The 13,790-nt window shown below is 37.9% G+C and overlaps 1 protein-coding gene across 2 annotated transcripts in view; it reads right to left on the bottom strand.

Moving 5' to 3' along the window:
* Positions 1-2,623: 2,623 nt before the first annotated feature.
* Positions 2,624-13,790, bottom strand: part of LOC125235870 (torso-like protein) — an 87,814-nt gene continuing 76,647 nt past the window's right edge. Inside the window, exons 3-7 of one of the 2 annotated variants that reach the window (XM_048142489.1) lie at positions 12,964-13,188; positions 9,739-9,861; positions 8,955-9,129; positions 7,107-7,241; positions 2,624-4,378 (exon numbers count right to left, since the gene is read on the bottom strand). In XM_048142489.1, coding sequence (XP_047998446.1) covers positions 4,118-4,378; positions 7,107-7,241; positions 8,955-9,129; positions 9,739-9,861; positions 12,964-13,188 — 919 coding nt within the window. In that variant the 3' untranslated portion in view covers positions 2,624-4,117. Of the gene's footprint in view, positions 4,379-5,944; positions 6,080-7,106; positions 7,242-8,954; positions 9,130-9,738; positions 9,862-12,963; positions 13,189-13,790 lie in introns of both variants that reach the window. The other variant, XM_048142490.1, reaches the window with a different exon arrangement.

Genomic DNA, 13,790 nt, shown 5'->3' with positions numbered 1-13,790 from the left:
AGGGTCCCACATTGGGGCAACCCGAATGCAGGCCGGTGGTGCGGCTGACCAGGCTCAGGTTCTTAAGCGCCGCAAATACTCGTCCTTGCTTATAAGGACTACGAGTTTGCGGCGCTCGCGGTGGAGACGCTGGGCCCTTGGTCAGCAGACATGAAGGCCTTTGTAAGGGCTCTGTCGGCTCGGCTGGTGGACACCACAGGGGACCCCAGGGCTGGCGCGTACTTCTCGCAGCGTATTGCCCTGGCGATACAGCGGGGAAATGCTGCTAGAGCGTAATCGGCACTATGCCGCAGGCGGAACAGCTGGATGGGGTGTTCTTGTTATGATTGGGTTATCCTAGTTAATTATTAGTAGTATGTAGTTTAGAGTATTTATAATATGTATAAGTTAGTTTAAGATTTTTGCATGTATGTATTAGTAATTTGCTTTTTGTTTCCTGTATACTTTTTAATTAAATAAAAATTAGATATTGGTATTGTCGTAGGACGTAGATATGTTTGTAACATTTTTGCATCAGCTCCAAATAATCATTATCAGTATAAGAGGCCAGTATCTCCCATAGCGTTCGCAAAGACCTACAAAGATTGATAGCGTGTCATTCACCTTCCTAACGTCTCATGATTGCGAATAAAAAATGATGTCAGTTTAGTACCTACCTACGTAGTGTTAGTACACCTACATAATTGTTACTGGGTTATCCTTTGTAGGTCACCCACATTGTTTGTATTCGGCATTTTTGTGAAAAAATTGCAAACGTATTGCGCGGGTGTTTCTACAGTTTTCGTACAAAAAAATATCGAACCAATTTCTTGGGCTAAAAGTGTGGGGCGCTATTCGTTTACTCTATACAATGAATTCGCTAGATATAGTGCGAAAAGATATTCCTTCGTGTTTTTAAACTACGAACACTACGAACGTATCATGCTACTTCACGCTCCGCGCACACGGATGCAACAATTGCACGGCGACTTTTTTTGTCTCTGTCGTGCGTCTAAGGAGTGACGACAGAGACAACAAATGTCGCCGTGAAATGTTGCATCCGTGTGCGCGGGCCCTCAGTGAGATTCAATACAAGACGTACAGCGTGAGTAGCCGAATGCACAAACGCTCGTAATAAGATATATATCTCTATCGCTCTTGCGTATTGGCGCGACTAGCCAGACTACCTTTCGCGGTGTTTCGTTTTCGTTTCTTGTCGTAGAAAAGTAATTCGGCCTGACACCGTCTGAACTAGCATGACAAGTTTACGTTTCCGTAAAAATACGAAGGGAAGGCTTTTCGCACTACATTTGTATATAGTAACGATTTTTTGTATTTAGTAAATTCTAAGACGTGAAAAACTGTTAGTAGAAAGTTAGTCATTTTTGTCATTTTCACGCTGAGCATGCTTTACCTACCCGACCTAATATGTCAGTAATCCAATTAGAAAAAGTCTCTTGATCTATGTCGCGGTAAGATACTGTCACACCAATGATGTGCTACTTTCATAAATCATGTGGATTGTTTCGACTATTATTAAATATGTGTAGGTATTCCTCTATTAGACTACATTAATTCTTTATCTGTTATTAATTCTCTCGTGTCATAGGTTATCATCGCTCGCGCAATTCTAGTCTCTGTAATTCGGCCAGTTTTACTATAATTAAACTTATTGTACCTTATTAAATTCGTTATAAAGTTTAATTCATTTAGAAATGCCAGAAGTGACCGTAGTATTGAGAATGTCGTGCAATTTGACAACCTTGATACGAATCCTTAGTTTTTTAATGTAATGTATTATATTACAGATTAATAAATAAAAGGAACTCGTCGATGTTAAAAAGACGTGAACCATTTTGAAAGGCGTGAGGCGTGAAACATTGCCCACTAATGGCAACTTTGCCTACTAGGGACAACTTTGCCCGAAAAAGTAAAAATAAAATAAAATGATAACGGTTATGGCCTCCGGTTTCCGCACTTAGCCTTAGGAAGAGAGGAATTTTCTTTATTATAAGTAGCATTTGGAAATTAATCGGGGATTTAAAATGCGTTATATTTAATAATTATCTATTATCGGTGTCACTACAGACAGAAATACTCACTGTTCAGGGGCGCTGTACAAATTTTCATACAATAAATGACAAGTAACTGCTTCTTTCGGCCACATACTCAGAAACAACAAGTATAACATACTAGAAGGAAAAATAGAAGGTAGAAGATGGAAGAGGAAGACCTAGAACAGCATGGAGTACGAATATTAGGGATTGGACCGGCATTAAAGACACCAAAGATGGTGAGAAGAGTATAGGTGAGAAGGTCAACTTTCTTGGATGGTGAAATAAAATTCCGAAATTACGTGCTTTTTCTTATAATGTTGAATGCTTAATTCACAACGCGCGCGATAAGAATAATAAGCGTAGGGGCTGTATCAGCGTTGATGAACTGCGGGAATCTACAAATTTGTTAGCCAACAGCGTGTACTCATCTGGGAACGATTCCAGTTGAGACAGCCTGACTAACGATTTCGCATGATGATCGCCGATATCCGATAGGATATGATACTATAAGATGAAGAAGAATCTAGTAACGTAGTCCATGGTTAATGCTCTGATAATTTAAATATAATAAAATAATTAAACAACCATTCAGTCATAAATCAATTTATTCATTTAACTTTTTAATTAATTACCAAAAAATATTTACATCCATTTCTTACTGACTAATAATTATACGTAAAAATAAATGCATTCTCAAGTTTGATCCCGCATTGCGTTACAACACTAAATTGCACGATTTGCTATCTTATTCTATCTTTTGGACGAATGTGAGGAGATTCAAAAGTCAATAATAATTTTGAATACTACTTGTGATGATAAATAATATTATTTTCTTTTAAAGTATTTCAAAATGTAAATCATACCTATTGTAAAAATTAATTATTAGGAAGAAGGCACAGGCCATATAGCAATTCAATGAAAGGTTGAACACATTATTGTTCTACCAAATTTAATAATTATATTACCTATAACAGGTAAGTAAATATTTAGATTCATAGCAGAAGTAGTTGAGCATAACCAGAAAGTTACGAATATATATTTTCAAAGGCACATTTTATAATTACATACCTATTTATTCTAAAATATCTTCAGTTTGAGCAAAAGCTCCATAACAATGTAAACATTTCAGATCGACAAAAATATTGAAATTAACTTATATTTATTTATATTTCGTATTTAAAATGGCTTAGCAGTGTCTTAATTATTCAAAATTAATTTAAAAAATAACTACTTATTATAACTAAAGCTTATATGTATAAGTAGTTCGTTCAATTCACTGCGTCTACATTGATTTTATATCTATAATCACATTTAATATTATATCTAATTTGTTTTTATTTATGTAATGCTAGACTAATTATAAAGTCACAAATATATGGTCATTATAGTCATTATTTGGTAAATTCGATATTGAATCACAAAATAGGAAGATAAAATTATATCTGAAGTAGAAATATGTTTGAATTTACGTCCATTTACGTCATGATACGAAAAAATGTTGTACTTAAACATGTTATGGCAGTTAAGTATACTGAGCTAGTACAATTCCTTCTATTAGCACACTGCGCTAAAAATTAAAATCCAAGAAATACATATGTCATTTCCAAAATAACAATATTAAATTATATGTTTAATTAATTTAAATTGTATAACTTCTTCTTTTCTTTGTTTGGAAGGTTTTTAGCACCAATTTAATACAGATTATTTTTATATATTTAATACGTATTAAAATTATCGTTTATTTGCTAATACGTAGTTAAAATCGTTTAACATGGCTTGAACAATTAAAAAATAAGCATATAAAATATATGTAAAATTGGCAATTGCTATTAAGTTAAATTTACTAAAATATATTCAAATTTTAATAAATTAAATTAGGTAATAACAACACACTTTAAAAAAACATTTTTCGATAAAAAATAAACTTGTAATAATTATGTATATTGAAACATTATTATGTAAATTTAAAATCCACCCCATACAACGTAAGCATAGAAATAAATATCTCTTTCAAAATTCAAAGCCATATTAAACGACATGAACCACAAACCTAAACTTTTATAACCTAAAAATACCGTTCATCACATATTACTCTCCCACAATTTCAAATAATTGTCTATGACCTCCTCGAACCACCGTTTCTTCCGTACGTCCTTGAACGCCGGCGATAGTGTTTTGAGTTCCAACTGCAACAGTGCCTCGTTGCCTAGCAACGAGTCAAGGTTACGCAGGAGAGATGGCTCGCCGTGCAGTTTGAGTAGACTGGGGTACGAGAATATGTAGTAGTGCACCCGGAGACGCTTCATCGCCCAGTTTTCAACTGTTTTGTTGCCGCTGGCCACCTGGAAGAAAATTAGGTTAGATTTTGGTTGTTAAAGCCTCAAAGAGCCAAAATTATCCTCTTAGGGTTTCGCATGCGTACGCGTATTCGTATTGCGTACGCACCTTTATTTTGAGATTTTTATAAGACACTTGAGTAACCTCAATAAAACCCGTTGATAGTGTAGATACGGTTTGCTTTATCACCAAAAACAAAAGCATCAATAAGTATAATACTGTCTTCGGTTACCGCGATAGTTCTCTACGGGATGAATTGTAAATTAATTATACACATACATACATACATACATACATACATACAATCACGCCTGTATCCCATAAAGGGGTAGGCAGAGCACATGAAACTACTAAAGCTTCAGTGCCACTCTTGGCAAATAAGGGGTTGAAAGAAAACGAAACTGTGACATTGCAGTGACAGGTTGCCAGCCTCTCGCCTACGCCACAATTTAACCCATATCCCATAGTCGCCTTCTACGAAACCCACGGGAAGAAAGGGGGTGGTGAAATTCTTAACCCGTCACCACACAGAAAATAATTATACGCGATATAATCCGTTTCCATAATTTATTCCATGAGTAACTATCGCGGTAACCGAAGACAATAATATGTAATATTTAAACAACATATAAGAGCGAGTAAAAAACTGGGCAATGTTGCGTGTTATTTCTAAGAGCGAAAATACCTAATTATGCGTCATAGTTCATGAATAAATGGCAAAAATGCAGATGTAAAAGTCGATTACAATGGAATGATAAGATTGGGTAAAAAAAAAGAAGAATGCGTAGTTTAGTCACGGGCGATACAATTAAGGCACAATTTGATATGAATATATTTATGATAAATGCTTACTGAAAATATGATTGTGCTTCATTTGTTTTATAGAATTAATTAGTCATATACTTCACAGATTTAGCTAAGTTGCGAAAATTTTGTTTATTCACTCCCAATGAGACATTAAAAATACTCGTCAAGATAGCTTTTCGACCCAAATTATTTTTCTAACATGATTAGGTTTAAAGATCTTTATTTCATTCTATTAAACAAATGAGAACAGCCGTGAGATCTGACAACTTTGCCTACGGATGTTTGCCAAGATGATAAGCTAAGCTTTTGATAATTATGTACTCTAAAATGTGGGACATCTCCAAAATCTGGTAAGATAACTTAGATAACTGACTTTGTTACTAAACAAACAGACAATTTGGATTAAAAAAAACTTCTAAATGAACCAAATACGAGTATCAGTCATTATTTTAGAATTTTCTGCTGTATGTATGAGTTCGATAAGCCACATTTACAAAATCATTTTGAGTGGGTAGCTATAGGTAATACACACCTTATACGTACCAATACAACTGATCTCTAACTGATGTTATTAATAAATATTTTCTTTTCTTTTCTTCTACATAACAACAGTGTGTTACATAAGAAAACTCATTCGATTAGGTACATTTGAATATTTTTTTTTGGTTTTTAACCTAGCGTCAGCCATTAGTTATTTATTTTGACAAAAAAAAAGAAAAACAAAGTGGGCAAAGTTGCAAGCTCTCACGAAATATGAAGTTTACCTTGATCTGTCCAATATGCTTGGCATGCCAAGGGGAAAAGTAGCCCTCAAGCTCCTTAGCCGTGATATCCGCCACTCCTTTGACCTTAAGTCTCTCTTTTATCATAGAGTATGCCGTTCTAGAGAACACAAACACCTGGAGTGAGAGCATAGACAAGATTCACGATTTTTATTTTATGAAATTTTCAAATTTGGAACGTGTACTCCGTTGGGCAAAGTTGGACGGAAACTTCTTTTCGTGTTTGTTTTGTAAATAGTAAATTTTAAATGGCCGTATTATTTTTTGTCAACACTGTCACTTTGAACTGAAATAGGTATAGAGACTTTGCGTATGTAAAAGTCAATCTATTTGAATTTTCTTTCTCTCTAATTTAATTAAACAGAAAATAAGATAATAATTTACATATTTTATATTTATTTGAGAAATAATACATAACTGGCATTTGTTTACTTTTTTGTTTTTCATAAACTACAGCTAAAAAAATCTTATATGTAAATAGTATGTACATATTTATAAGAATTATAAGTACCCTAGTGGTTTTTATCAACTCAATTTGTTAGCAATTCAGTTGGTAGACGGTAGTAGGTTAGGTTAGATACCTAACGTAGAATAATAAATAAAAATCTAGGCCCAAAGTATAAACTTAATAAAATAAGAATTACCTTTGTTATACAGGCGGCAACGGTAAGCGAACTGCGATGAATTACAAAATGCAATGTCAAGAAATGATGTAAAAGTTGTATGGCATGTGATTTTTGATGGATGGATTTTGTTTAAATGGCCAGGCTTGTTCGATGATGGTCAGAAAGAGAACACAAAAAAGAAGTTTTGAAAACGCTTATGAAATTGGAAAGCATCATGAGCAATAATGATGATCCATATTTAAAAACACTTGAAAGAAAGTTCTATCGTAACTTGTAAATACTGTTTTCCAATTGAGTGCAATTTGCCATTAAAAATAATTAATTACAGCGCCATCTTACACTGCTAGCAGAAACTACTAACGTGACAATGATGCAACCGTAATGAATAGTTCCGCTACTCGCCGCAAGATGGCGCTGCTTCACATAGTTATGTATCGAGCATATAGATGGCGTAACTGTCTAAGCAGAAAGTTTGAGATAGAAGTTTCAACATTCAAGTGGTAAGCGTCCGTCCAAACCTTGACCGTGCCGATGTGCTCAGCGAAGAACGGGGAGAAGAAATTGTTGATCTCAGCCGGCGGGATGTTAGTGACGCCTTTGGACTTCACACGGTCTTTTATACGGGAGTACACGCTCCGTGAGAACACGAATACCTGGGCATGGGCATAAAAAGGTGAGAAGTTTAAAGTATTACGCGGGATGTTTATGGCAAAATATAAAGATAGTCGTAGGTAGGTATCAGTGGCGTGGCGTGAAAAATTTCGTTGGTAAAGCCGGAGGGGTTTTCTTAATCTGTTCTGTATGGAGTTCTACAGATACTAGAGAATTTTAGGGAACCCGTTGGGAATCGAGTTGTATCGACGCTACGCCACTAGTAGGTATTCTTTGAACTTCTCACTAACTTAAAATATTCATTAATTATTATTATCATATGTACGTTATAATTATGTTACGTTCCACAAGTAAAAGTAGGTATGTTTTGGCGGTTGGCATTTTTTAGATGCGCCATTAAGAATAGCGTACGCAGAAGCACCAACCGCCATGTCTTCTAGAACATAACATCACACACTGAATACCTATTCCCAAATTAAAAGTACCTACATAAGTAGGTATTGGGTACCGTACAGAACTTATTTGCGGCAATCACAATATCATAGAAGTATGTACTCTTAATTGAAGATTGCAGGTAAGTATTACTTTACTTCATGATAAAGTCTTATTTTATGAATTAAATACTGTTTCAAGTTCAACATACTCGGTTATCGGAGTCAATGTTTTGAAAACTGCCCGGCTTTTATCAACAATCATCACGTTTCCGATCACGATCAGCATCCGACTTGTTTACTCAATGAAATCGTAAGTAGGAAGGAAAGAGATGTCACGTGATGAAACAGTGAGACACGTAATATTCACTCACATTTGGAAAATTAAGTTTTAGTGGAGTTTAATACGTGTAGCGAAATTACCATTTGGTGACATTTGAAATACGTTCTCTCGACTGCTTTAGAACTATAAATTGATACTCGGGAAGTAACGAATAATATCTAATCTACTGTTTGTTGCCGCAAATGCGATACCTCATTTTGCAAGAAAAAACTTAACTATTTGAATTTTTCTTTATGGGAAATATTCAATATGGACAGTTTTATTACGACATATCATAGTAGCATTAATTTTTCTAATCTAAAACTTTTTCAGTATTTAATCAACTATTATAAATTGCCAGGTCCACACAGAGCAAGGCATGCCGCGAGGCAATGTGCTCTCGCGACAAATATTCAATGTGATGAGTGTTTTGTGTTGTTTGGTTATATTTAAATTCTACTTCTCATATTTCTTAGAGCCACCTAATACTGTTAATTCTGATTAAATTAACTCCAATACTCAAAGGAGACAATACTGAAAGAGATCGCTCTTAAGCGAATAGATCGCCTGTTGTTACCTCTTTTTAATTGTTTTTGTTTATTGTGATACAGCTCATAGTTTACTAGCTCGCGGTGGGACCAATGCCTAAGCCAAGGAACGTCTACATTAATAAAGCCTCCGCCACACATAAAGCGTTTTGATAGCGTAGGCGGAGCGTCAGCGGAGCGCAACGATAGCGGTGCGCCGGACGAACGCTGGCGTTCCGCCCAGAGGACGCCGGCGGGAACTAACGAGCGCGGATTGCAAGCGGAATGCGCGCGGATTGCAAGCGGAATGCGCGCGGATTGCGAGCGGATCGTCAGCGTTCCGCCGGCGCACCGCTATCATTGCGCTCTGCTAACGCTACGCTATCAAAACGCTTTATGTGTGGCGGAGGCTAACGTTTGCCTCGCGGAATGCCTCGCTCTGTGTGGACCTGGCTATTAACATCGGTATCTGACCTGATACAGCGAGTTGCCCGTAATGTAGCTGGATATGTAGTGCGAGCCGTATTTCCTGATGAAGTCGGCTATGGACACCGTGTCTCCGATGGTGGAATCCTGGATGGCGTCGAAGACGACGTCCTCGACGGGTATGTTGGTGGGTAAGTCGCTTAGCTTGGCTGTTTCGCGGTATCTGGAAGGTTAGGTGTGTTTTCTATAGTGATAGTTGTTCCTTGTGAGGTGACAGGTTAAGAAATTCAGCGTCTTTCTTCCCATTGGTGTCGTAGAGTTTGACTGTGGGGTTTGGCTTCAATTTCGGTGTGGCCGATGGGCTAGCAACATTCATTTTCCGTCAACCCCTTATATAATTTCAAATAAGATTATCATTGAAACATAGGCTGTTTAGGCATGGCTGTGGTTACTGTGGCTAGGTTCCTGAATGAAAAGCAATAACAACTCACAATCTTGGATGGGACTTAAAAAACCTAGCCTAGTACCACTCTGTCACCTGAGCTACAAAAACCTTACGCAATACAGCGAATATTCGTTACTACGAGTATCTTTTGCAGAAGTTTTACTGTTGTAAGGTACAGCGGACAATTACGACTTGGGGCGCAATTTTCAACTGATCGATTTTTTCCACGTTTTACACTATTAACTTGAGTTCCATATGTATCCACTGAATACACTATTTAATAATGCATAAATTGTAAAACATGGAAAAACCTGAGTACCTAGTTGAAAATGGCCCCCTGTCGTATTAATTGACCCGCTGTTCCTAATAGAAAAGTAGTTTAGTTACCTAGAGACCCTGACGAGCACGTAGCAATGGTCACCAGTGATGAAGGACGAGTTGATTCCCAGGTTCCTAGCCATGATGTCAGTCGGCCAGCCGGCTGTGAACGCGCGCCACGGGCGCTCTAATCTGAAATCATGTTAACAGGTTTAGTAAATTATAAACTGAAATAGATACCACAATTACCACAAACTAAAGAAAAAGCGATCAAGCCCTCTGGTGTCGAAGCCGGGAATCGAACCCGGGTCTCCAGCTATCGCGGCTGACGTGCTTACCGTTACCCCGACCGCCGAGGTACCCGTCGAAATTTCTCTAGTGCAGGTGCCGTAGCCGTATGGCATTTCTCTGACGCGAAACGAAAACGAAACGCCGCGAAAGGTAGTCTGGCTCTGTCGCGCCAATATGCAAGAGCGATAGAGATAGATATCTACGAGCGTTTCGTTTCGTGAGCGTTTGTGCCATTCGGCTACGTATCCTGGTATGTTATCTCTGAAGGCTAAGCGCCTTTGGCCAACTCTAAGGGCGAGCAATTTGGTTTTCACCACACCAACTGATAAAGGCTTACTTTGCTATTCGAAAACAGATAGCAAAATTGCATTTTATCCACAAGAGCGCAAAGTAATTTCATACAAATTTTAACTTGACAGCTTAAGCTGTCTGGTAGAATTTACCTATAAATGATGATTTTGAATCATAAATATTGAATAAATCGATAGATTAACTCCAGTACCCAAAGGTTGTCTGGAAGAGATCGCTCTTAAGCGATAAGACCGCCTGTTGTTACCTCTGTTTAATTTGTTTTGTTTCTTGTGTATTACTTGTAAACTATGTGAGGTGTGCAATAAAGAGTATTGTATTGTATTGTATTGTATTGTATAGTCAGTATTTTGTTCGTGTTGGTGTGGTGAAAAATTTTGTGTTTCACTCGGCGGCCAAGTTTGTTTAACCTTCGTGCCTTGAAACCCTCACAACGCTCAAGATTCCACTTTCACTCGCTACGCTCGCGGTTCAATATTGGAATCTATCGCTTGCTCGGGTATCAATATTGGCACGTGCGGTTAAACAACAACTTTGCCCCCTTGTAAAACAAATAACTATTGTTCCCTACTTCGAGGTTTAGTAATGTTCTAAATAGTTTAATAAGAGTTGGAGGACAGGATATTGCTACCGCTCCTGATGCCCAACAGTGCAAAATAGGTACCTATACCAGTCAGTAGCGTGGTGTGTAATGATCGAACTCCTGGAAATATGAGGTTGATGTTAAATAGCGATGCCGTAATTATGTTGCTACAAACGTGAAACGAATAATAAACAGTTATGAACCCTACAATGTAAGAATACTACAGGACAGACTAGCCGATATAAATAAATAAATATTGGGGACACCTTACACAGATCAACTTAGCCCCAAACTAAGCAAAGCTTGTACTATGAGTCCTAAGCGACGATATACATACTTAAATAGATAAATACCTACATATACTTATATACATAGAAAACTTCCATTACACAGGAACAAATATCTGTGCTCATCACAAAATAAATGCCCTTACCGGGATTCGAACCCAGGACCGCGGCTTAGTAGGCAGGGTCACATATCTGTGCTCATCACACAAATAAATGCCCTTACCGGGATTCGAACCCAGGACTTAGTAGGCAGTAGGCAGGCTTAGTATCGACTGAGCCAGACCGGTCGTACTAATATACTGAAACATTTCAAACTATACTTATTTTACGCAATAATTCTTACTATTGTTCGTCGTTGTTATTCGTCGACACTGATCGACAGCTCTTCAACACCTTTATTGCAAAGACAGAACCACGGAATTTCCCAACGAGTGCAAATACAAATCAATAGTAAGTAGTAACCATTACAAAAGGATCGACAGTTTCCATTACAACATTCGCCTTCGTTCGAAAAAGGCTTAAGACGATACAGGAGGGGTCAATTCTTCATACAAACGCTCTCGACTATTTCCTCCCTGGTTTTTGAAGATAAAGCACTGATTTTTTGAAACACAGATTATTATTATTTTTATCTGTGTCGGACCGTTTTGATTTTTTTGATATTCTTATTTTTAAAGACGCTAGAGCCCATCGAAAATTTCCAAAAACGGCCTTATTGATTATGGCGCAAAAAAAGGTGTGGTATTCAAAATTGGTAAAAAATAGCAAAAAAAAATAAACGGTCCGACACAGATAATTTCATTGTTATTCAGATTCTCAAATTTCGTTACGATTGATTAAATTTTGAAGGAGGAAACAGTCGAGAGCGGAACCTCGATTTTAAAGATCTTTTCGCAAAATCTTTTAAGTTGTTTTGAATGGATTTTTTTTTTCGATAAATCTAGTTAATAACACAAGTATATTTAAATAAAATTCCCAAATTGAAAGGGCTCCTTTCCATTTTATCATTTTCGCTCCTGTAGCGTCTTAAACAGCTTGTTTCATAAAGTACAATGACGTTATGCATTTCCTATTTTATCGCGCCAATGTTTTTTATTTGATTTAATGAGTTCCTTTCAACGCTTTATGGAAGCGTTGTACAGTCACATAATATATCGGAACGCCCGAGGTGCTCAAAAATATCTAACGCCTAGAGAATACTGGCGTGTTTAGATATTGTGAGCATCTTGGCTGTTTCGATATATTTGACATCGATTTCAATTCGAATGTAAATCTAAAGTGCATCAATCGACGGAGCAGTATGTTTGTGAAACATCTAAATCCTGTTTGATATTTAATAACAATAGAATAGGTATTAGTGTGTTGTGTAATAGGAAGTCTAGGTTAGCAAACAAACCGTTAGTTGTTATGGTTACCTCAAGTTTACCTCATAAACAAGAAAACACATGAATTAGGTACTATCTACTGTGTGTTAGTGTAGTGAAGACAATCTTCATACTAGCACGAATTTGTTCTTAACTTTTTAACAACTTACCTCATAAAAAGTATTTTCAGGTCTAATAAGATGATATAAGGTATCCTAAATGTCAGTCTCTGTCACATAATATTATATAACATTTATAACAACCCGAGCCATAAGCGCGTCATAAATACAAAAAAAACTGTCGACAATCAAAAGATCTTAAAGAAACCTCATAAAACTTGCCTCTCCTCAAAACTGTGAGCTCTCGAACACTGTGATCGTTTTTAAAAGCGACGCTTGTCATGTCATGCTCGATAAACGCGGCTTAACAAGAAATGCTATCGATCCTTAAGCAACCTCACCTCTCAAAGCTAAAGTCCCTGAAGTAGGCCTGCAGCAGCTGCTTCAGGTTATCGCAGAACTCCATGTGGAAGTCTCCGTCGAACAGGGTCTTGGGCTGCCGCGGCTTGGGCGCCACGGAGAGCCGCTCCACATCCCGGAACACACTGACCGTGGGTTCGCGGAACACCCAGCCCTCCGTATCGTTGCGGGGGACCACGCGCATGCAAATGCTGAGGTAGCCATATCTGGAATAGGTTTTAAAGTCAGTTAAATACCAGGCCTATAAAGCTTCCCGCATTAAACCCGCCCCACTAACCCCGTCGAGGGAGGGTTCAAGCGTTTCTGATCCCTTCCTCCTTTGTGGGGATGCCCTGAAGCAATTCGGGGCTGCCGGAGGGCTCCATGGTGGACAGAGGAGACCCGATGATCCCATGACGCCCTCGCGAACGGCACAGAGTGGAGTTTAGTGGGTACACTTCTTTCCCTCCCTCTCGATAAGAGAGGGGGCCGAAGGAGGGAGTCCCACACACCCCCCCATCAAGGCCTTCCCGCGGCTGGGGGGACGGTGCGTAACGCATCCCCCCCGCCCCCTCCAAAAAAAAAACGACCTATGAAGCTTGCGAGTTTATCACTTGTCTATGTGGATAAAGCATCCGTCTCGTTCGCAAGTATGTAAGTGTGAGAGTGACAGATCTCTTATCTGCGTTGATGAGTGATAAAATTGCAAGCATAATAGCCCGCCTGGCGTTGATGAGTGATAAAATTGCAAGCATAATAGCAGACATTGGTCATGCGGTCATTTTGGCCAATATTAGTATTGGGACTGTGTTGTGGTGGGTTTATAGGC

Source organism: Leguminivora glycinivorella, chromosome 18, assembly GCF_023078275.1.
Source record: "Leguminivora glycinivorella isolate SPB_JAAS2020 chromosome 18, LegGlyc_1.1, whole genome shotgun sequence".
Lineage (NCBI taxonomy): Eukaryota > Metazoa > Arthropoda > Insecta > Lepidoptera > Tortricidae > Leguminivora > Leguminivora glycinivorella.
Note: the sequence above shows the minus strand (reverse complement) of the source record. Positions and strands in the feature narration are given on the sequence as shown.